At 39.7% G+C, this 24126-nt stretch overlaps 1 protein-coding gene across 4 annotated transcripts in view; it reads left to right on the top strand.

Annotated features, from left to right (window-relative positions):
* The window catches only part of LOC110395028 (opsin-5-like), a 41016-nt gene continuing 17739 nt past the window's right edge, over positions 850-24126 (top strand). The window contains exons 1-3 of one of the 4 annotated variants that reach the window (XM_021389111.1): positions 850-1167; positions 2673-2859; positions 23682-23769. In XM_021389111.1, coding sequence (XP_021244786.1) covers positions 23682-23769 — 88 coding nt within the window. In that variant the 5' untranslated portion in view covers positions 850-1167; positions 2673-2859. The remainder of the gene's footprint in view (positions 1168-2672; positions 2860-23681; positions 23770-24126) is intronic. The other 3 variants (XM_021389112.1, XM_021389109.1, XM_021389110.1) reach the window with 3 other exon arrangements.

Genomic DNA, 24126 nt, shown 5'->3' with positions numbered 1-24126 from the left:
ATAAATACACCTGGAGTGATAAGAGTGAGGTTACACTCGGTTTAATGAAACTACCAGATACACAGCTCCTGTGTAGCTAACTGCGCTGGCTCTGTGATAATTCATGGTCTGAAAAGTAGAAATACAGTGACAATTCTACTACAGAGTCTGTAAGTGGTATATATGTTATTATGCTTCTCAAAGCAATGCACTAGATTACGTTATGTTTTATGTTTCCATAGCAAAGATTTGTTAACTGTTTAAAACTTACTAAACAATTACAATCTCTTTTTCTCCCAAAGGACCTTAAAAAGCAGCATTTAACTTTTTTTTCTTCGGATTTCCATCCCAGAAGTTCAGCAACATTACAGCAAAAAGAGTTGTTCTCGCCTTTTCTAATTTTAGATATTTTACTTTCAAGGAAATTACATAAAACATACATGGCCCTCCAAATTACATTTCAAGAGGTAAAACTGTGCAAAGCTGATTTTGAAATGGAAATGGCACTTAATTTGAGTCTTACATCTGTTTTATTCACATGAATTACCATTGACTTTGATCGAATCGCTGCTGATACAAACAGTAGCCTCCTAATTCTGCATTTAACAAAGCCAATGGTAGATATTATTTCAGTGGGTGAAATCATCCTCTGTTTGTGAAACAGCGTGAAATCTGCACGGTTCAAAGTGCAGAACTGAAGTCTGCCCACGCATCCGGATGTGATGCCAAGGACTGATTTTAAGTGAGCTCTGTGCAGCTCCTGAAGGAGTGTGAAGGGTGAAGGCAGCTGCTCCACATCACAGGCCCACCTGTCCTTCTGGCTCCTATCCCACAAATGCTGGCACAGATGATTTAAACCACCTACGCGGTCCTGCCTTTGGCCTGCCTCATTCATTTCATGAAGGGATGAAGAACTGCTGTTGATAACCAGCCTGAGCAGCCAAATGTCACTGCCTGCCTGCTGATGTTTTATATGGAGAAGCAAGCATCGGCCACTGCAGTTGTAGAGGTTGAGGAAGAAGCTCACTTTGATAGGAGCAAGTGCTGTTAAGCTAAGGAGAAATGGTCTAGGATGCTGGGGAATCTGGAAAGGCTGTGGAAAAACCAGGTGTGGAGGCATGGAGGAAAACCGGTGAGCATGCTGGTATTCTGTGAACAGCTGCAAGAGAGTGCTTGGGCATCTGCAAGGTGAGGTTCAGAGGGTGGTGGTATTTTGGAGGTGGCTGATAGAGTTGGAAGAATCAGAGCAGTTCCCACATGCGTACTTGCTTTGAAAGAAGATTGAAGTGTTCTGGGAGATGTGCTTGTATTTGGGAATTGCATACCATCTCTTAGTTTTCTTTGTAACATTAATAGCCTACATGACCTCTTCCTTTGCAGAAATGAGAATTAATTAATATAAATTCATAACCTGATGGAGGGAAAATGAAGTGGGATAAGGTTTCAACTAGCATTCTTGTCTTTTCTACTGTTAGAGTTTCACAGGATCAAACGCATACTATAAACAAAATAATATATAAATATATATATATTTTTCCCTGCACAAAATCTCTGTGAGAGCAGTCTTGGGTAGAGAGTGTTTTTATGAATTGTAGCTGTTTGGAATTTCTTGGGACTATATGGCTAACAAGTAGCAAATATTTGAGATCTATGTCTGTGGATTGCTGCTTGGAGGAGACTCAGAAAGAGTCTCCAAAAAAGGGCAATGAAGCTGGTGAAGGGTCTGGAGCAAAGCCTTAAGGGGAGCAGCTGAGAGAACTGGGATTGTTCAGTCTGGAGAAAAAGAGGCTCAGGGGAGACCTTATCGCTCTCTCCAACTGCTTGAAAGGAGGTTGTGGTGAGGTGGGGGTTGGCCTCTTCTCCCAGATAACAGTGATAGGATGAGAGGTAATGGCCTAACGTTGCACCAGGGGAGGTTCAGGTTGGATGTTAGGAACAGTTTCTTCTCAGGAGGAGCAGTGAGGCACTGGCACAGGCTGCCCAGGGAGATGGTGGAGTCACCGTCCCTGGAGGTGTTCAAGAACCGTGTGGATGTGGCACTGAGGGATGTGGTCAGTGGGCACAGTGGGGATGGTTGGTGGTTGGACTAGATAATAATAGTTGTCTTTTCCAACCTTAATGATTCTATGAAATGATTCTGTGGGGTTGACGGGGTTGACGTGACTCCCTCTACCATTTCCTGCATTGCTGCTTTTACTGCTGCTAGGTGTGTGTGTGTTACTTTCATAGTTTTGCTATATTTGACCTGTTGGCCTGCTGTGGAACGTGAGGAATCCAGAAGAGGTTGTCTCTGGCAGACCCCAGGGTACTGCTGCTTGGGTGGTTGGTGAAACAAGGCTCCCTGCAAGAGGCTGTGGAGCAGCCTCAGTTTCTTCACAACCAACATGGAGTGTTTGGGCACATCAATAGCAATGGGTAGAGCCAAAGTCTGAACCGTGCTCACTTTGGGTTTGCCCAGATTATGACAATCAGATAGGCTGCCTCTTCTCCTCTCCATACACAGAAGATGATCTCAAGGGATGGCCTTTAAAGAAGCACTGAGAACATCCCACTTTTTTACAGTGAACCTAAGGGGGTTTGATTTGCTTTTGCTTTTTTTTTTTTTTTTTTAAACCCCAGTGCTGTGGAGTTCAGGTTCGAGATTTTTTTTTTTCCCTTTTTTCTTCCTTCCTTTCTTTTTTTTTTTTCCCCAGCGAGATAGAGACGGCTCCAGATCTGCCTTGCAAGAGTCGCGTCATGTGGCTTTAGGAGCGGAACATCCCCGCAACCGGGCACAAGCCGCACGGCCGCAACCGCTCGGAGCAGCGGAGCGCTACCTCCCCGCTCTCCCGCAGCGCTCCGCCCGGCAGCGCCGTCGCAGGCCGGCTCTACCTGCCCGAGGTCAGCGGCGGGAGGGGCGGCTCGGGGGTCGGCGGGTGCCTGGGGGGCGGCCCGGGGGCCGGTGGGAAATTCGCGCGTGGGGCCCGGGGCCGGGGGTACCTCCTCCTCGCTTATCCTTGCCCGCCCCGCCGCCGGCTCCACAGGTGCTGCTGCTGCCACAGGGGTTGGAGGGCGTTCGCCTCCCGTCCGGGCCGGCATGGCGTGGCATCGATGATACAGGTACGGGAGCAGTGGAACTTTTAAAACGGAATTTTTGTGTTGTGCATCTGCTCCGTCCTTCGATTTATTTATTTGTTCGTATTGCCGCGTTTGGAACATCAGTTCCAGGATTTGGGGAGTTGCAGGAAAACCGTAGATTGACTTCAAGTAGGCTGCTATCCGTCCGGCTTACACCAAACGCTGGGCTGTGGGTGTTGTTTCTTATGATGAGTCTCAAAACAAAAGAGTGAAAATCTGGAATGTACTCTCCGAAAATCCCATGTTCTGGAAAAAAAAACTAAATGGTGGCAGAGGGCTGGAGTGCATGAATGGAATGCTCCTGAGGCTGGGAGGAAGGGTCACTATAATTTATTCTATTTGCAGTGGTGTTGAGTGTTTTGTTTTTGAATATGTCACTGCCTGTGACAGCTTTGAAAATTGTTTCTCTGAGTCTTTTGAGTATTTGTTAGGGAAGCTGACATTTGATTAGTGAAGGTACGGGATTTCGATTTGTTCCTGATGTAGATGTCCCTGTTCATTGCAGGGGAGTTGGACTAGGTGGCCTTTGAGGGTCCCTTCCAACTCAAACGATTCTGATTCTTCAGCCTGTCATACCTCTCATAAGCTGGTGATGCTTTGACCTGTTGTTTTTATTCTCGTACACAAATAAATTGCTGGTTTTGATATTTGTCTGCAGGCCAGTGTCAGCCTTTCTCTGGTAGTCAGAAAGTATGTGACTTCTGAATTAGGATGCTGTGCAGCGCTGTATGGTGCAGCCTGACCAGGCAGTGGTGGCCTATGGAGGTAACTGTTGTCTTTGTATTGGAACAATTGGTCACTGCCCAGTTAACAACCACAAGGATTCAGATACGTGTTTTATGCAAGACTGTACCAGTGATATTGCTAAGTGATTCTGAGCTGCTCTGACTACAATATCTTTCAGAAATATGGGGATCCTGGGGACAGGTCCAGCCTTTCTTGTTGGCCAAGGCTGGTGTCATTGCAGTGTGTACATCTTTTGGAACAAGTCAAGATCGCATGAATTTTTAAACTATCTGATAAAAGATTAGCAAAGTGTGAGTGCTGGCACTTGTGTTTCCCTTCACTTTTGCTGCAACTTGTCTTACAGGAAAGGGGTAATGTCACTTTTTACATCGATATGTTCTAACTTGCTTCTGCATAGAGAAGCAAGACCCCTGTTGTGTGGTGGCGAGAAATGAGGGAGTTGTGCACAACTGCACTGTGCAAACTTAAGGAGGGAAACAGTTCGATGTGTGTAACTTTGTCTGGCACGTGTCAAGTGTGTGTGGTCTCAGCCAGGTGCAGAGTGCAGCAGGGATCTTCTGAGATCAGTTTTCTCCTTTAGGTTGTGCATTGCAATTGATTCAGTCTGCGACAGAAGCCGCGTTGTAAGACAGAGCATGGAAGGAAACTGTTCTGTAGAGGAGAATTATTTGAAGTAGCTGGATACCTATGTTGAGAAGACCAAACCCAAAATTAATTCCCCCATCCCTCTTTGCCTAACCATCCTCCCCTTCTCCAGAACTGAGGAAATAATTCTTCAAGAAATAGCTATGGAATCACTTAGGAAGAAATATAATCCAGAAGGGACTCCTTTTGCTGAAAATATATTACGGGGTTTAATGTAGATCTGCAGTGCGTTCCCTTTAGCACTCTGTAGTGTTTCCCTATGGCACTGAATCAGGAATCACTTGAGTCAGACAGAATCAGATTCTTTACTCCTTACAGGAAAGAGTCTTCAGGCAGCAAATGCCCATGAGCCTGATGCCATGAAGAAGATCTGGGAGATCTGTTACAGCTGCCCATGGGGAAGCTCATGGAACAGGAGTTTTTTACACTTTTTCTCCAAACACTTGATATGAGTCCTGTGATGTCAAGATACTACAGCCAATAAGAGGTTTTAATAATGCAATACGAGGGAGAAGAGAGGATACGTATGTGATCATCATATCTGGCTTTCGCACATGAAAAGGTGCGACTGGAAATAAAATGCAGAATATGTCAGGAGGGCAAGAGGGTAAATTAAGGGGCAGCTGAAAGAAACAGTTGAAGACAATGCAGACATAGAAAGGATGCAGTTAGGTGAAAGGAATTTACCTGACAATAATCTGGACAAGGTAAATGTGAGTCAACAAATTGCTGATTATATATGTAAAGATCTTGAAGTGAAAAACGGAGTATTTGTTGTTAAACAAAGTCTTTAACGGGCTGTTGGAACCATAGTGTGAGAGCAGATGTGACCCATCTACATACAGGGAAGGACATTTCCTTGTCACCAAAGACTGATGGAAAGTTGTACACAAAGAAAATCTTTTCTGAGAAAACAGCCGTGAGCTCCAAAGAAATGAGGAAAAATCACAAGGATAAAGCAGATGTTCTGCTAAGCTTTCTCTAGAGAACAGGAAAGGCTGGCTTTAAGAGAAGAGCTTTGCAGGCGTCGAGCTAATGAGTATTAAAGTTTTCAAGGATGATTTAGAGAGGGAACATTATGGACAGTGGCCTTAGTATGTTTTAGCTGTCTAAAAAGAGCTAATGCATTTTAATGGAGAGAACAAGAAAGGCTAAGTCAGGTACTGTGAGCAGCCTGATGACAGCCGTGTGTGGCTGGCACCTCACTTCTTGGGAGTAAACCCACATCTCTCCCTCTGTGAGAGAGGATGCAAAAAGGGACTGTGGTGCTGATACAGAGGAGGCAGATGTGACCCTAGACTGTGATGGGTAATTCTGGTAAAATACTGGCCAACTGGGCACTGAGCCAACCAGTGAAGTACAAGACGGTTTCACAGGAGTATAATTTTGCCTTTCAAAGGCAGGCTAATCCTGTGAGGAGGCTGGGAGAAAGAGTCAGAACAACCTTTCTCGATTCATTTGGAAATGGCGAACGATGGGAATAAAACTGACTCTGAAGCAGTGTAGATAGCTATCATGGTATGAAAACCAACTTGATTATTTCACTGCAATCCCACCGTGTCTTGGTACTATTTGTGATTCTGGTCTCCACGTCCCCAAAACTACATAATAGAACTGGAAAAGGTGTGGTGAAGATCAAAGGTATAGGAAGAATTGCTTACAAGAACTTGCTTGTAGCACCACTCCCACTCCATTCCTGTTTCTCAGTATTCTCTGTTCACTACTTTCAGTGGCCAAAATGTCAGAATTACAAAGCTTCTGGAAACCACCATTATTTATGTACAGATTTCATGGTTTTAGGCTGTGGAGTTGACCTCTGAGCTGGGCCTGCTTCCTAATTAATTTGTGCTTACTGCAAGCATCTTCGAATGATGCCCTCTGTGATTTTTACAGAGGTTGTATGAGATCCTTGCTGAGAGTTGTGAGGTTTTCTCGTGGTGCTTCCCGTCTCTTGCATTTCAGGACCTTTCTGGCAGAGCAGCAGTGTGCAGAGGACGCTCGTCCTTATTGTACAAGGTTAACAAATGGGGTGATTTGGATGTTGGCATACCCTTTTTATTTCATTTAGATAACGAGCAGAAGATACTGCCAACTGCAGAGTTCAGTCTCGCCTCACCAGTAGTGTTGGCATGGACAAACTTTTGAGACATGGTGAAAACAGAATGGAAAAAACAGCTCACAACTAAAAGGCCTTGTGAGTTAGACAGGGCTTTTTTAGATAAAAAGCTTTAAAATGCCTTGCTGTTCAGAAAAAATGAGCTTTGATGCAGCTGTGGCAAGGTTCTGCCTGCTCTCAGAGCTCTGCACAGTGTTTATCTATCAGCACTGTTATCAGCTGAGAGATGAGGATCTGATCAGTGCAGGACGTACTAGAGTTTACAACCCACTGTGTCTTTTAATGATCTCTTTTAAACATGTATGGAGGGAAAGAGCTCTTGCTGAAAGAGTGGAAAATCTATAAAACTGCCAATTTTCTAGTGATTGCAGAGAGATTCCAGCTTTTATAAATAGACTTAAAAAAAAAAAAACCACACGCACAGAACTTCTGAATTTGTGACTGATTAAGGAGCAGTGCCAATGTAACCAAGATTTTATACTGGATAAAGAGATTAAGTGGAGTTAGTGTGAACGTTTTAAAGGGAAAAAGAGCAGTTGATTGAAGGTGACTAACTTTGAAGCTGAAATTTTCCATCTGTGCAAATGGCAGCTCCTGCTCCCTTCCATCTCCAAAAGCTGTGTGTACTACTGGCGTTTTTGAAGTGGATGGCACCCAAACAGCCCAGCATAGCCCATGTTTTCACTTTATTTTGTTGATGGTTCTGGTCAGAAAGAGAAACATGCCTGGTGTTTGTGGAGCAATTGGAAAAAATGGACCCGTTTGCACAAGTTCAGTGATGTTTTTAGAAGCATCCTGAAAATGTTTCCACTGTCCACTGAAACTCTTTTCTTCTGCTCACGTGGTTGTGTATGCCCACATGGTGGAAGATCTAAGAGAATTCATTTTTGTCTCCCAAGACAGAGGATTATTTCAAATTCCTTCATCAAAAAAGAGAAAAGTTGGGAATAGATGTATGCCACAATATGCATAAATATCTTTGCCATTATTTTGTTGAGCGCAGGCTGACTTCACGTGGAAAAAAAAATGTGTGTGTATATGTTAAGAGGCAATGAAATTATAGTTGGTTTATAGAAATATGACAATTTTGGGAACTTGCCAAATTAACTCTGATCACACTGGAAAGCTGTTTTTTACCATCCAGTTATAGCAGTATTTTTTTTCCAAGTATAGGCATTCTGTTTCTTGTTCCCACAACAGAGTGACTAATGCTTATCTGCAACTAATGACCTAGAGTCACTTTTATGGGCCTAGTTTTATAAGTTGTAGATATCCCCAAGCAAAACAAATAGGAGTTGAACATTCTGCTTAGTGAGGTAAATGTACCAATGAAGCAAAGAAAACAGAGACTCAGCACTGTTTTTCTCACTTACCTACTAGTGTGCTTAGCTCTGAAGAAGTATTTTTATGCAAAACTGTTTTTTTTTTTCCTGGAAAATCTCAAAAACAGAATTTTTGGTGGAATTTTTTATTTTCGTATACATTTATTAAATGCTGTTACAGTGCTTTCCCACAGTGACTGCCTGGCTGCCCTGGCAATAGAGCTGCAGGGCAGATGATCTGCCTGTGATCGGACATAGAAGGTGAGATCTGAGAACACTCAACATTTATTTGAAAGGACAGCTGTGAAAATATTTTTTTCCTTCCCACTCTGCTGTCTCAATCACTGTTATTGATCTGGGAATGTGTTCAGAGGCACTAGGTCTCAGCTGCAGCCCTGCACTGGATGGCGTACATCTCCTACTCCAGAGAAGCCAAGGTGCTAGGTAGGTGCGAGATGCTAAGAAGGTGTGTGGGAGATTAGTGGTGTTGGTGGGGAGAGCAGACTGAGTGAATTTCTTGCTAAGAGCTTTTCTCTCTTCACTACAAGTATTTCTCTGGCTCACAGGTACCTCTGGCTTGCATAAAAAATAATTGTTGCCAGAGCTGACCACAGCAATAAGTTCCTTTTTATTTAAACAAGAATCTTTTTGTAAAATAAGAAATATATAATACAGTGTTCTGACCAGCTGTGCAAAAAGGCAAACAGTCATAATGAATGTGATGTGGCTGAGGGTTTCTATGTTAGAATGTACTGAAATTTATAAGACAGCATTATAGGAATGGATTTGTAATTCCTCGAGATTATATGCAGGGGCAACTATGGCATTAAAAGGTATTTTGTCAACTTTGAAACGTGTCATCCCAAACTGAAAGGTTTCAGCGTTCACAGAGGAGTGCTGGAATGGACTGGAGGAGCATCGACACCTGTTATGCTGTGGTTGTACTGTATGTGTGGCATCTCTTGGCATTGGGTAACAACAAAAACTAGTCTGACAGTACTTCTGTTTGTTCATAGCTGAGTGATGATGGCAGTTTCTGTTATCTGAGGCTGAGTCAGCTTTTTCCTTTTGCCTATCAGATTTGAATATATGAATTCAACAAATAAGTGTTAGGGCTGTCAGGAATAGTTCTTGTCAATAGTGATTAGGATTCATGCATGGTAAATATGGTTTTTGTCATCCTCCAAACTTCAACAGTAAATTCTTGCTGATACCCAGAATAGCTTACATTTAAAATATGCTATTTCTGTTCAAATAATCTAACTTTTTGCCAGATGTACAACCTTTAGACAGCTGTTTGAGATTTGCCAAGCAACTACATGTAATGACCCAGACTGCCACAGGAATAAAAATCACCTTGTGTGGTTTTCCATCAGCTAAGTGAGAGGAGGAGGTCCTATCCTTGCTGATGTCAGTGTAATGCTTGCTGCAGCAGGACCAAGATTTTTCTTGTGTTCCCACTGTGACTATGTTTTTAGCTCTGGGGATTCCCGGTTAGATCCCAGAATACTACAACTTGGTAATACCATTTTTTCAACAATAATTTTAAAGATTAAAAGTAGGGAAAAACTAATATAGCTCTTGGTTCTTTCAAATGTCTTGTAAAGTGTTACTCGAATATACTATTACTAGGTTATCAATGGTGGTGAATGGAGTTAAATCCAACTGGTCTGCACTGGTCATGAGTGGTGTTCCCCAGTATTGGGGCCAGTCAGAGCACTGATTTCAGTCCTGTTTAATATCTTTATTGATAACCTGGACAAGGGGATTGAGTGCACCCTCAGTAAGTTTGCAGATGACACCAAGTTGAGAGGAAGTGCTGATCTGCCCAAGGGTAGGGAGATTTACTTTGCTAAGAGCAAAAAAGGCTGCATCTCACCCCTGGAATCTAAAGACACTCTTTAAGTCTTAAGGGAGCATACCAAAGATGTTCCCCAAAGATGGAGCTGAAATGTACAGCTATGACAAAACCTTGCTGTAATTCCCCTGGTTACTGATGCTGTGGTTTTACTGCTTTTACTTTGCTTTTATCTTTGTTCTTAAGGAATTATATAGAAGAGGAAAAAAACCTTGTGATCTCTCTGTGTTTAATAAAGCATGATAGAGAATATGCATCTAGAGACGATGCTTGAGAATATGCAGCACTTTTATAAATTTGATATTCACTGCTGGGCTTTATGATAAAATAAGAAAAACTGCTTCTTAAAGAAACCGAAGAATTCCTCACCAAAAATCAGTAAAGCTCCATTAGGTGTAACAATAACATGAATTAAACACTTCAGACATGAATAGTTCACCAAAAAGATGTTTTATACTAATAACATAAAATCATTCTTTCAAACTTGCGTTTGCTTATTCATAAATATTTGTAAAAAAAAAAAAAGTCATTATAGTAACTTCTGGAGGGAAAGGAATACAAAATTTTTGAGAAGAGAAACACAAGTTTGAAATCCTCTTTGCAAACTTTGTCTCTCCCACGTTCTTACTGTACGTAATGCTTGAAGAGTTGAAAAAGAGGAAGAGCTTCAGATAAGCACTTCTGCACTCAAGTAGTTATTTTTCTGCATTCTGTTGCAGAGAAATCATAAATTCTCACTGAAATTGGTGCTAACTGGCTGTTTCTGTTGACCTGAAATCTGTTTGTGGTTGGTTTTTTCGAAGAAAATATTGCTGAATAAATTGCTTCCCTTATAGGCTTGTAACACAAACTGTCTGAATCCAAGTTGTGTTCAGGTTTGCCAAACTTAATGTTGTCTTCATTCACCGGGTAAAAGGTTAAGCGTTGCAACTCTGAGGCACTCTTTGCTACACTCACTTTCCAAACCATGATACAGAATGTGTTTGCACAATCTTCAACCAAAATAAAAAATAATTAAATTACATGCAAGAGTAAAAGTTGTTTCTTGCAAGTGGTTGTTTTTCCCACACCTGAGTGTCAGGAATATCTGACCAAGATGTGATTGTGACACAGGGGTTTGGGCCCTGAGAAAGTACTGTTTGAAACTCCAGCAAAAATTCAAAACCTTTCAGTTCTAAAAGAAAAGAAAGCCTAGCTTGGTTCACAGCACAGGGTAGTGAAAACACTGATGTAAAGTAATCCTCTGCAAGGTGTTCGTGTAATGCATAACATCACAGAATTAGGGTAAAAGATGAAATGAAAGGATGTCAATAAAATCGGAGATGCAATCTAAGGCTTGCATTGTCAGAGAAGAGAGAGCAATGAGTGAGGAAAATGGGTACACTGGATGAGATACCATCTTCTAAATGAATAGAGAGCAATGTATTTTTTTTATTTCCCTCGCATGACCTTCTGCCTAAGCCACAACAGCAAAAGAGATATTTGACTTTCTAGACCACCTATAGTGTGACAGAAGACTTCCTCAGTTTCTGGAAGAGTAGTGCGGTTAAGCAAAGCTGAACATGCAATGGGACAGAACTGATGGTGGAGCAAAAGGTACTGTTAAATAAAATCTCATGAAGAAAGTCTATCCTGAGTGCTAATGTGGAGGGGAAAAAAAAGGTAGAATAAATTAATTCTGATTATGAAAAAGAAGGCTAAATGTACTTAAAAGGCCGTAAGAGCAAGACCTGGCATACAACTAGAGTCCTACTCTTTCAGGATGGGAAGGAGACATTTCTTCACATATCTCTTGGCAAAAAGCTGTTTTTGCAGTTTTATTTAGGCAAGCTATTCAATTTGTGCAGGAAAGAGTGTGGACCATGAAGAAGGCCACACTGATGTGTGATGGAGGACAGTAATACTCAGGAATCCTCCTGGCACTGAAGTATATAATTAACAGCAAACAAATGCAGGGGTCTCAAACACGGAAGTGTATTATTGAAACAGTTAGTAAAGAAATTAATGTTAATGGATGGTTTTTGATGCTATGGAGGGAGGGAACAGGCATCACACAATCTGCTTTGCCTCCACTCCAACTGGATGGAGGAGAAGTGGAGTAGGCTTTGTCCTGTTCCATTTTACCTGCCTAGGATTTAAGAAATCTACTTGTTATCGCTTTGTTGTGCTTGGAGCAAATCACGGAACAGGTGATTCTAAGCTACAATTTATTGTCTCTTGTTTTTGCTTGCTCTTGTCACAGTAACTTAGTTGGCATTATAGCCAAGCTGGGAGGTTGCCTCTGGTCCCTGAGGAGAAGGCAGTATAAGTTCTTTTTAGCAAGAATGATTTGTGAGTTTCACAATATGTCACTGAGTCCTTTGGGAAGGAGGAGCGCATATCACTTGACAGACTCCTTCAGCACATTGCTGAACATTTTTTTCTTTTTTTTCTTTTCTTTTTTCCACTAATGGTTGTTTTCTCCTATTTTTCATTTGGTTCCTTTCCTCCAATGAGTCATTCAAAACACTGGCAAGAATATAGAGCCATAATAACCTTGACAATACCTTTAGCTTTTGTCTTTGATGTTTCACAAAAAATAACAGCTTGGTAAATTTTTGGAACACAACCATGATATTAAACCAATTTTTGAACACTTTGTCATGAGGCACAAAATCATGTGTAGTCTCGTGCAACTCTGCAAGTCTTCATTTCTGTCTACTTTAACGTTGGGCACTGAAGTAATAACTCCTTCCAAAATACGCTTGCTGATTCATATTCCTAGGAAAGCTCTCCCTTTTCCTTAGTGTTTGATCAGTAGGTTAGTTGGGAACAAAAATGTTTCTTGATGTCTGTACAGAAATGATGACATTGAATTCTTCCTTTGATTGAAACTGTGGGGCCTACTCTGAGAAATACACAGCTCTTCCTAGCTTCTGGAAAAATTCTGTTACAATTTCTAACTTAAAGTATTCCCAAAATGATAGCATTTGTAGATCTGTAAATCTTAGACCTGCCAACTCAGGAAAGGATCAGTTGCAAGGCTGCCCTGGTCTGTTCTCATTTTGCAGGAGAGAGGAGATATTTTCCATTCATTTTCCATTGTCATTTGTGAGGACTGCTATTGAATGCAAAGGTAATGTGATGTGTGCTGTAGAAATTGTTCAGGAACCAAGTCTTCCTGCTGTAGTGAGTACTAATCAGTGTTATCTTGAGTGGTGTCCTGAGTGGTGTCTCTTCATTTAATTTAACATTTGATTTAATTTTTTTTATTTAATGATGTTTTTCTCTGTATATGCACTTTTTACTCTGGTATTGAAGTTTTTATGTGCATTGAAACAGTACAGATTTGATGTTACAGATGTCATGATTAGTAGAGGATGCCCTGAAAGTGTTTACCTTGATAACCCATCAGTAGATTATGTGATATTACGATCGAATGATAATTGTTCCACCTCTGTAGAGGGCATCCTTCAATGCCTGGATCATCTAAACATGTAGCTACTGTCTTTCCCCTTAGTTCACTATCATTTGAGTTACACCTTGCAGAACAGTGCTTGCAGGTCAGAATTTCTGCAGAAATTCATGTTGCTTTGTTTACGTATTCTGGGCTTTTGTACATGAAGTTTATCTTACTGATGGCTTGCAAAGTGATAATGTTACTGTCACAGACATTTATTTCTATTATTTGACAGTACAGTATTGTGCTTCTTTATGCAGTGGGTAGATTATCTTAATTTGTAGGTCAAATGTTTCTTTGATTGTTATGGCAAGGAAAAAGTAACAATGAAATGTGTGTTCACTTTTTAACATCTTCCTTGTTGGTTTTTGCTCAGCAAGGTTGAGTTTATTCTTGCTCGGGCTTTCAAGATCAGCAATGGATTTATTTTCCAAACATGAATAATTTCGTCTTGTTTTGGCTGTACTGAGTACTTATAGGACTTCCTAATAAGCCCATTTGCTTTCTGTATTTTTAATCATAAATGTGAAATACTTTCCAAGTATTCTGAAGTCTTATTTTAGTGGCTTCAATGAAATTGCAAGAATGTTAACTTTTTTTTTTCCTCTTAAATCTTGAGTGATACTTTAAGTAATGTCACTATTCCAGTGTGTGAGGTGTTGTAAATTGCTTGGTGTTGGCACATTTCGTTATGATGTTTTTTTTGTGTCGTAGCACAAAATTATATAACGTTAATGGAAAAACGCAAAGCAGAAAAGAAGAAGTCAAGGTGAAGAATGACCTTTTCATGGGAAATTAGAGATTTTGGACAAAGCTGTGATGAGGTGTTTCAGCATACCCGAGTTCGCTAACATCTTTTGGATCTTGTTTGCTGTCAGCACAGCTGTCAGAGTGTCTTGTGGTACCCAAAACTGCCAATTTGAAACTTATTTTTCTATACTTTATAAAATCTTCCAACGTTTTAACCCCTTTTGAAAGCAGGTACAGAATTCTAATATGATGGTTATATTTGTACGTTCACTTTTATTTTTGTTTCACAGAGATATAAATAGCATTCCAGAGTGTCACTGATCTCTTGATCGTGGAACTACAAAATACTGTACCATTTTTGGAATCTCTTTCAGACAGGAGCAACAATTTGGATCAGACAGGCCAAATTCAGTTAAAAAATACAAATTGTATGACATAATATTTTTTTTCTCCTGAAACCTGGCCGAACACCATTTAATTGATGCCAGTGTTTCTTCTGGCACCGAATTCTTTAAAGGCATTCCCATGCCAGCCCTCTAAATCTGTTTAGGGTCCAAGTTTCATGAAGAGGATTATTGTATTCAGTAGCAGCTAACACTCTCTTGTTGATTATGACATTTCTGACTTCTTCACTGAGAGAAAAGCTTTAAATCCAGAGAGTCCTTAGCAGGCAGAAAAAAACATCTGTTTAATTCAAGGAGTAAATGGAATGAACTTTTTTCCAGTTCACAAGATGCAATGGCAGTAGTGCTTGTTATCTTCTATGAAATCATAGAATCATGGAGTCACTGAAGTGGGAAAGTCCTCCAAGATCATCTCCAGTCCAGCTGTTCACCTACCACCACTATTTCCTCTCTAAACCATGCCTCTTAGTAGCACATCTAAATGTTTCTTGAATACCTCTAGGGAGGGTGACTTTACTACCTCCCTGGGCAGCCCGTTCCAGTGTCTGACCACTCTTTATGAGAATAATTTTTTCCTAATATCCAACCTGAATGCCCCCTGGCACAACTTGAGGCCATTCCCTCTCGTCCTATTGACAGTTACATGGAAGAAGAGGCCGACATCCACATCACCACAACCTCCCTTCAGGTAGTTGTAGGGAGCAATAAGGTCTTCCCTGAGCCTCCTCTTCTCCAGACTGAACAATCTCAGTTCCCTCAGCTGCTCCTTGTAAGACTTGTGCACCAGACCCCTCACAGCTTCACTGCCCTTCTCTGGACACGCTCCAGGGCCTCAGTATCTTTCTTGTAGTGAAGGGGCCCAAAACTGAACACAGTTCTCGAGGTGTGGCCTCACCAGTGCTGAGTACAGGGTCACGATGATCACATCCCTGCTCCTGCTGGCAACTCCTTCTTGGTCACCTGAGCCTCAACCAATACTCCCAGGTCCATTTCTTCCACTCAGACTTGAAAAAAGACACAGACCAGAAATACCTTTCCCTTGATTAAGGCATGTTCATTTCTCTTTTTTTTTCCTTTTCATTTTGTTGTTGGTTCATACCAACCTTTTAAATTTTGCAATAATATATACTAATAGGCTCCCAATTTTGGACTCCTGTTTGACCCATGGAGTCTTTCATCTCTTCAGGTATTTGCACCTCTTTTTTTTCTGTGCAAGATATCTGCTACTTGCTTTAAGGTTGTACAGTGCTTTTTTTTTTTTTTTGCCTGAATGTTCTTCAGAAAGGTGTATCTTCTAGCCGCTTAGGAATTTTTTTTTTTGTATTTCCATATATTTTACATATTTTACATAAAGACTGCAGGTTTCTCACAGGGCAGGATGGGATGAATTTAATGGCTTTGTCACAGAAAGCACAGTCAACTCACAGTGGAGTCTTGGACATCAATGGAGCTGGTAAAAGTCTGACATCTGTAAGACTCAATTATATTCCCTTTCATTCCAGATCTGTTGAGATGGATCAGTTAAATACAAAGGCATCAAACAGCCCAAAATATTAGAAAAGGGCCTAACAGCAGCGGTAATTTATGCTTGACCAATGAGTTCCCTTTACAATACTGTGACTGAAAAGAAAGAATAGCTTTGCATATCTAAATAGGAAAATAGGTATAGCAATCATGAAGGTATTTTGTGGTCAGAATCGTTGTCCCACAGCAAGAGGAATACAGGCTGAAGAACTGAGAAAAAGCCAGAGAAAGCTTCAAGAGGGATTAAAAAAAATTCCCTCATAAGATAATTAAGAAATCTATGTAAACCCAGTGATGAACCTGACTTAATTGTGCTTTGCAAATATGTATTTGGGGAGCAGATTTCTGATACTAGATGCTTTTTTCAGTGGTAGAGGTTGAAAATGCAAGTCAGTGATTGGTAGTTAATTAACTTGAATTTGTCTAGCATTATGGGAAAAGAAAGATGTAAAAAAAATCCATACTGAGAATAATTAACCTTTAGAAAATGTTGACTAAGGATACAAATCTCTAAGCTTCTGCAAACAGAAATGATAATGTGCTTATACTTTGTAATTCAGGAGGTTAGCCTGGAGGCTGATGGTTCCATCTGATTACAGCGTGCAAGTTACAAACAAATTTAAATCAGATGAGGAATTAACTCCTATATAAATACTGATATTAAAAAGCCTTATTCTGAGCATGGAACACTCCTGCTGTAGATTCATAGGTGATTTTTTTCCTTAGTTTTTTTTTGCAGTGTTTTTTGTGTGTGTGCATTATCTTTAGATTCATAATGGAGCAGTACACAAAGCATTTATTTTTCAGTTCCTCCTGTACTCCTCTGGCTGCATATACAAGCAAGATTTATAAAATTTTGAAAATAATAACTGAAAAAATATATGAAGATGTGACTTCCCTAGTAAATTCTCCATTACAAATTGATTGCAAGAAGAAAAAAGGCAATGAGGAGAATACATGATAAAGCTGAGGAGAAATAACCATAATTTGAGGGGATGTTTTACCTGAAAAAGAGAAAATGGGAAGAAATAGAATCCATCTAGATCAGATGTTTTTCCTTACCCCATCTTGTCAGTTTATTACTGTTAGTAGGAGATACGACACTGAGAGCATAAGATGTTAAAGTCGTAGCTTCTGCAGAAAGCCTACTTTTAATCTCAAATATAATATAGATGTTGAAGATTTCTGCTTTGCAGTAAAAAGAAGTATTTGTGCAAATGCAGACCAATTCATTAGTTGAATAATCATAAGGAACATCAATAGATGTGCTAAACAGGAAAATGTAAGATTGTTTTGAATTTTGCTTTTAAAGCACTTAGTAAAAATACCTAGAATTATTACTATTTGTATGACTATGAAATATTCTGGGAGTGTCTGTAATTTCATTTAATTTTACTTAAATAGTGTCAGGAGTTTATCACGTTAACCATTTAGATAGTATGAGCAGCAGCTTGTTTTGTTTAATCCATCCAGTCTATAAATGTCTGCAGGAAAAGAAGGCAGTCAGAATGCATCTGTAAGTTCTTAAAATGAGCTAAGAGGCTGATCAGCTGAGGTGTTGGCAGACCCATAGGTAAATGACTCCAAAAGTCATGGACCACTTGCACAAAACGCGGTGGCATCTGTTCCATCTGCTCTAAAGCAAAGACAGGAAAAAAAAAAAAAAAACAAAAAAAAAACCAACCCAGCAGTCCTCTGCTACTGCAAACCATTATTGCAGGGAGGGATGAGACTTTCTGGGTAATCAAATTGCAAATATTGAGTCATCCACAGAGTATAAGTCCATATGGAATGTAATGGGTAACCTCTATGAATTGCAGGCCTTGAGGTAAGAGTTTTGTGAATAAGTGGTTTTCCAGATAATTTAGTAGTGATGGGGAAAAAAAAAAACAACAAAAAAGCTGAAACATGTTGAGTTGTTCAATAATTTCAATAAAATAAAGCATTCTGATTTAAATTAAAAAAATAAAACTAGAGTAGATCTTGAAGTAATATATAATGCACAATTAAATTCAACATATTTCATTAAAGGATTTCCCTGTTTTTGTTGTTTATTAAGCAGAACAGTAGGAAAACTACATATTTTACAAAATAAATAAATAAAATGATATCCATGTTGAGGTCCATGAGAGCATTTCATAAGATTTTGTCAGAAACATTTCATACTGCTCTAGTGAATGTGCTTGAGGACAGGATTTCGTGCCCATTGTAATGAGGTCACATTTCTCATTAGCCTCTGCTTTTTGTTTCTCTTCCAATATAACCTAGTTTCTCAAAACATAAATGTTAACAGAAGCAGCATGTATTTGTGTGAATTATAACAACAATTTCGCCAAGTGTGGATGAAAATAAATTCTGCTGAACCTAGTTGGATACCTGTGACCTTAGTTAAGATCAATGAGACTTTTTGTCCTGAGGATCCCAATCGATATCATTTCACTCCTTTAATTCTTAGTCAGTTCTCTTTCTAGCAGGCAATATGGTGCTGATAATTTCTTTTTAAAACTTCAGAAAGGGGAGTTCAGCTTAGAAGACATGGCTGTATAGCAAATAATCTTCTTTATGACCTCTTGAGAGACAAAATTAGCACTTCTGTAACTTGTCACTGAATTGTCAGTTTTGTTCTGTGTGTAATCTGTATTCACACATTGATTACAATGTGTGAGGAACACAAATTTAAACCAGGTGAGGAATTAACTCCTAGTTAACTGTGTGTTAATTCCAGTTGTGAAATTTTCTGAGTGATTACACTTTTATTCCTGAAACAAAGTATTGTTTTGTTCAGTGGAAACTTCAAGAACTTTTGAGCTTGTGTCTCCCATGAGCTCAAAATGTGCAGTAAACTTTCTTGTTACTGTGGTCATATTACATTGCAACTCAGAAAGGAGAATTCAGTGTAGTCCCACGGAATGGGTGAAGATTTCAGACTGCATTAGAGAAGTGTATTGCTAAAAATAATCTGTTTTATAAGAAATGGGACATGCTCATGGTAGAGATGGTATTTTGCAACTTTCAGTTATTTCAGAGCTTGGTCAGTGAGCTGGTAAAGGATTTTAAGGTTTGTGACACAGTCGTGTAACTCGGTGAAGTTTATGATATGTATATGCTGCTGTTGCACCCAGATGTGTGTTTTGATAAGGGAGTTGTCACGTTCATACTTAAGCTTAACAGTTCCCTCTTATTGCTTTTACGTGAAAAGTGACAAATTCACTACAAGGCTTTATGAAGACAAAGAGGAACTACACAAAGGAACAGTATGTCCTTTGGTATGCAGTATCCATTTGGTGGCTGAGTGAGAGCGTGACCTGAGGCATCTGCACCCTGGTCCCTCATGTGAAAAGAATTTGGGGAGTAGCCTGCTATTATGGTGTGTGCCCCTTTGTGCCTCTACTCTGAACAGCTGTAATTGCTTCTATGGTTCTTACCAGCTTCTGTGAGATTTTGAAGATTGAGGATGTGAAGCAGGTGGCAAATGCCCAGTCATTTTGCAAGCTAGATTGCTGTTTGTACTTGAAGAAAATTCAGGACAGAAAGCATTTTGAGGTTGGAAAGCAATGGCAGAATAACCCAGTGTGACGGGATCAATTCCTGCATGGACTGCAGATAACACTGCGTTGCCCGAAGATGCCTGTATTAATAAACTTCATAACTATTGGTAATCCTGGAGGAAGTAAGAGCTCACAGATTCTACTGGTTTTGAAATTTGAAGGATTTTGATCAAATGTATCTTCCCAGAGAAGAGCTGGAGCATAGAGTTAATAATGAGGCAGTATTAGGTGGTTTTGAAAATGAAGGTTGGTAGCCACAAAACTCCTAAGATATGGTGCAAATCTCAATAAATTTTTGATAATAGATTAGCTTACTGTAGTGAAAGACCACATTCTGGAGCACCAGATCTTCAGCTGAGGCCAGTGAAATCAGGAATAGAAACAGCCTCTACCCTAAGTTCATTCTATTTAAATCATCATGGAGAGGTTGAGGGTAACTTCTTTTTGGTCACTTTGTGATGATGTGGGAGTTGGTGTGACTGGAAATTGAAGCTAGACAAATGACAAAAACAAAGTATTGCCTCCTTCCCCAACTAACCCTCTAAATGAATTCCTGAGAATTGGGTGATTGGTTTAATTTTGTCAAGTCCAGTTGTTAGCATCATACAGTGATCTTGTGTGACTTCTTGTGGTCTCTTATGAGAGGTCTTTTATGAGGTCACTTATAAAACTGAATCTAGGACAACATCTTAGTATAGAGAAGTCCATGATAAGACTTACATCTTGGTTTGAGTAGGGAATATGGAGATTACTCTGATCATGCTGAAGTACACAACAGGTTTTGTCTCTATTTTAATTTGTTCTTATTTACGAAGCATCAGAATTTCTTTACTTTCTGCATTGAGCTGGAAAAGTAGCAGTATTTCTGTATTGGTGATTGGGGACTTATCCTTCTGCCACACTTCATTCAGAAGTACATAGGCTGTAATTCTCTTTGTAGACCTTTACTCATTTTAATGTATTTGATTCATATGGATGCTTTTAATGTTGTTGGAAGGACAAATAGAAGCATATTGGCTGGCGGTGGATATCTTAAGAAAAAAAAATAGTTTATTGATTTGTAATATCTAATTTTCCTTGTATTTTCTGGCAGAACTAGCCCTTGTACATTCATGGATAATCTACTGCACACATGACACAATGCTCTCTGACTTCTAATTAGTCCTTCCAGCAAGTGTTATTTATAGACAGTGGACTAACATGATGTTGGAGATGAGCATGATTTTAATCCTGGGCTCCAAAAATATGGCCTTTTATAATCAGAGTGAAAAACAAGTTAATTTCCAAGAGAATTCCCCATAAGGCTGAATAATGATAGAATCTCAGTGCATCCATGCATGCATGCATAGCCAACTCACGTTATGATTGCATGGTAAAATGGCAATGTGGGTGAACAAAATGAGTGAATAGAAATTTGTGTCCAGAAATGTTTATTCACACAAGCAAATAAAGTGCAATGTATTTTTACACGTTACAAAATCCAAAGTCTTTATGAGTATAGCCATGACAAAAAAAGAACACGTTCTTATGTTTATTGGTAAAGGTCTTTGTGTTCTCCTTATTTTAAGTGACAAGTGATATGAAATAGTACCTACCAGTTACCATAAATACATTTATGTTTAATGATAAGTTATTGAAGTCTATTCATCTGTTGGTTTTAACCTTCTCCTGCTGTGCTGTGCAAACTGCTGAATACTTTTCATACTTTTGTTTAGCATTTTATGCTAATACGTATAGCGTGGGGGAAGAGAAAAGCAATGAATACCTGGGGAAAATATTATTTGTTGAGAATAGAAGATCTGGAATCAAGAGAAGACTATCAGAAGGGAGAAAACAAAAGATTTATGACATTTATGCACGGTGACAATAGTTTACTTAAGAATCATTTTATTGAAATTGATACATTGAGTGCAGATGCCTTAGTTGTTATTTGGTTTATGTAATTAACATGCTATCAGAAGTTTAATGAAGCACATTTAGCATTCAAAATCATGACTGTTGTGTGGCAAGTCAATCTAACTGTTGAGGGATGGAGGGAAAAAAATACAGGTGTTTTTCAAATTATCATTATATAGCACATAAACTTGGACCAAAAGAATAAATGCCAGTAAAGCTTGTTGCTGCTTTCCAGAACATGTCACATTTCTGCCATACAAAGCATTTAAGGAAGTGTCAGGTGATTCTTTAGCAGTCAGCATGCAGACCTGTTCTTTTTTCAGTTCCTCTTTAAAGATGGCTTCATCCACATTTTCTGAAAGTGATGCTTTTCTTTTCTCCAGAGCCCTTCTTTCTGTAGCCCCCTCAGAGCTGCAGACTACTGATGTGAAAATTAATCGCTGTTTGTATCTAGCTTCAAAATTACTATAGAAGTCGGCAATAAGGTAGATGCTTGGAAACTATTTAAGAGGATAGGTTTATGCAGACTTTGAACTTGAGATTTCACACTTTAAAAGGCTTCACTCATCCTGAGACGGTGTGATTTTAGTTAAAAGTTCTTTCTATTATTTCTTTACATTAACATTGTGGCTTAAATGTTGCTATGACTCACTCCAGAGAGGGCTGTACACTTTGAAGAAAACTCCCTTTTTCTCAGCACATGATTTTGTTATCTGTATTGCTGTGATAGAAGCAATCTGAGTAAAATCTAAGAGCATCTAGCTCTGATGAACGAGCACAGCATAATGGAAAACCAGGAATTTCAGTAGATTTCAAGAGCTCATGACTAGCTGAAGAATTGTGTTTTACAGGGTAGATTGCCTTTTCTTTTACTAAATATCAAATTTGCTTTTGATAGGATAGAGCATTGAAAATGTAGTAGTAATGTCTGACAGGAGCTTGGCTTTTCCTTGTGAAGAGTTTGCCTCAGGGAAGAAGCAGCTGAATGTCCCATTGCTATTTTGGTTACTGTCTCTTGAGGGCAGTCACATGCAGCAGCGGTGGCCGCTAGGAAACGGCGACCAAACTGAGGCTTCTGATGTGAAATCTTCCTGTTTCTGCTTAATGAATGAAAGAAATATTGGCAAAAGGATTACAGTATAAACATTCGTAGTGTTACACAGTAGGTTTAGCATTCCTCATGGTGAAATATCTAGCGAAGAAACATGTAGCCTCTGTGTTGTCAGTAGATGTTAGTGTCCTGGATTAGGGCAGTTGAGGAAATAAGGGCTTGTGTGGAAAAAACTGATGGGACCACGGGGAGAATAAACTACCTGTGAGATACCATATATATACCTATATATTGTGCTAGAAGAAAACTTTGTCTTAGGTCTTTTCCCTTGAATTAGATGGTGTGTTAAACCCTGTAGGTGAGAGCATCTAAGTAGCTGAGTCTGCCTCTAGAAGGAGTATTGCAAAACACAAGTTAGTCCCCTCCCTCTGGTTCTGAGCTACTTCACATGGGCAGAAAGGTCTGGACTGGGTCACAGGGCTGGCCCCATAGCAGACTCCTTAAGGGAATACAGGAATAGCAAATGACAGTAGATGTTAATTCTGGCATTTTTCAGAGTTATGCCAGTATGTATCTCAGACCATTGTGAATACAGTTGTTAGAAGCTCTTTTTCATCAGTGTAACTGTATTTGCAAAGGAGTTTTCTAAGGAAAGCTGAACAAATCCCATCGACTTGTCATGCTGTCTCCTTGCCGAAGACTTTATACAAGTACTTACATATACGTAAGGCACTCTTTACGAGTTGCAGCTGTAATATTGTGATGTTCTCAAATTTAGATGAGGCCCTCAAACTAATTGAAATTTGTTCACCTAGGCTTCAGTTCTTGGCTGTGATTTCATCTGTGATTTCAGACAGGCTGAGGCTGGCAGGCCTTCTGGGTGCATTGGGCCCAACCCCCGCTCCAGCAGGGACACCAGAGCAGGGCCCAGGCCCGCGTGCAGGTGGCTGCTGAAGGTCCCTGAGGAGCAGACCCCACACACAGCCTCTGGGCAGCCTGTGCCAGTGCTCTGTCACCTGCACAGCACAGAGGTGCTGCCTGATGTTCAGAGGGACTCTCTTGTATTTGTGCCCATTGCCTCTTGTCCTGGCACTGAAAGGAGCCTGACTTTGTCTTCTTCACAACCTTTATTCAGATAAATTAACTGCTAATTCAAAAAAATAAAATGAAATTATTCCTGTCCTTTACCCAGAGTACATCTTATAGCCTTATAGAGAGCTTGCAGATATTTGCTTTCATACTACATTTCTAATACCATATCCTGTTTTTGTTTGTTTGTTTTCAGATGAACTCATCTTTTGCTAATTCAACATTCCAGTCCAAAATAACAGAAGCAGCTGATATTGTTGTTGGAACGTGCTATACGGTCTTTGGTATGCGTGATTTTATGGTACATATGTTTATAGAGCTTTTATTATGTTTGATGTAACGTGGAGAAAGAAACAACTTTAAAAGCCAAATTTGTTTCTGACAAGAGGCAAGCTTCTATGTATTCAAAAACGGGAAAAAGTACGGGTAACATCATTAAGAAGTTTTTATCCTCTGTTTTGTTTTAGGGACAAAAGCTTTATTCAGTGTTAGGAGTATAAAAGTGCACAGATATGCTGGATTTTGAGACTGGCATTTTTTGCTATCTGTGTCTTTGAGTCTAAACAACAGGTTTTATTTTCCACACCTCATTGAAAATCGCAGAACAGTGTATCCTGACTCCGTATAATATCTGAAGTAAA

The sequence above is a fragment of the Numida meleagris genome, chromosome 2 (assembly GCF_002078875.1).
Source record: "Numida meleagris isolate 19003 breed g44 Domestic line chromosome 2, NumMel1.0, whole genome shotgun sequence".
Taxonomy (NCBI): domain Eukaryota; kingdom Metazoa; phylum Chordata; class Aves; order Galliformes; family Numididae; genus Numida; species Numida meleagris.
The sequence above is the reverse complement of the archived record's forward strand: the minus strand, read 5'-3'. Positions and strand labels throughout refer to the sequence as shown.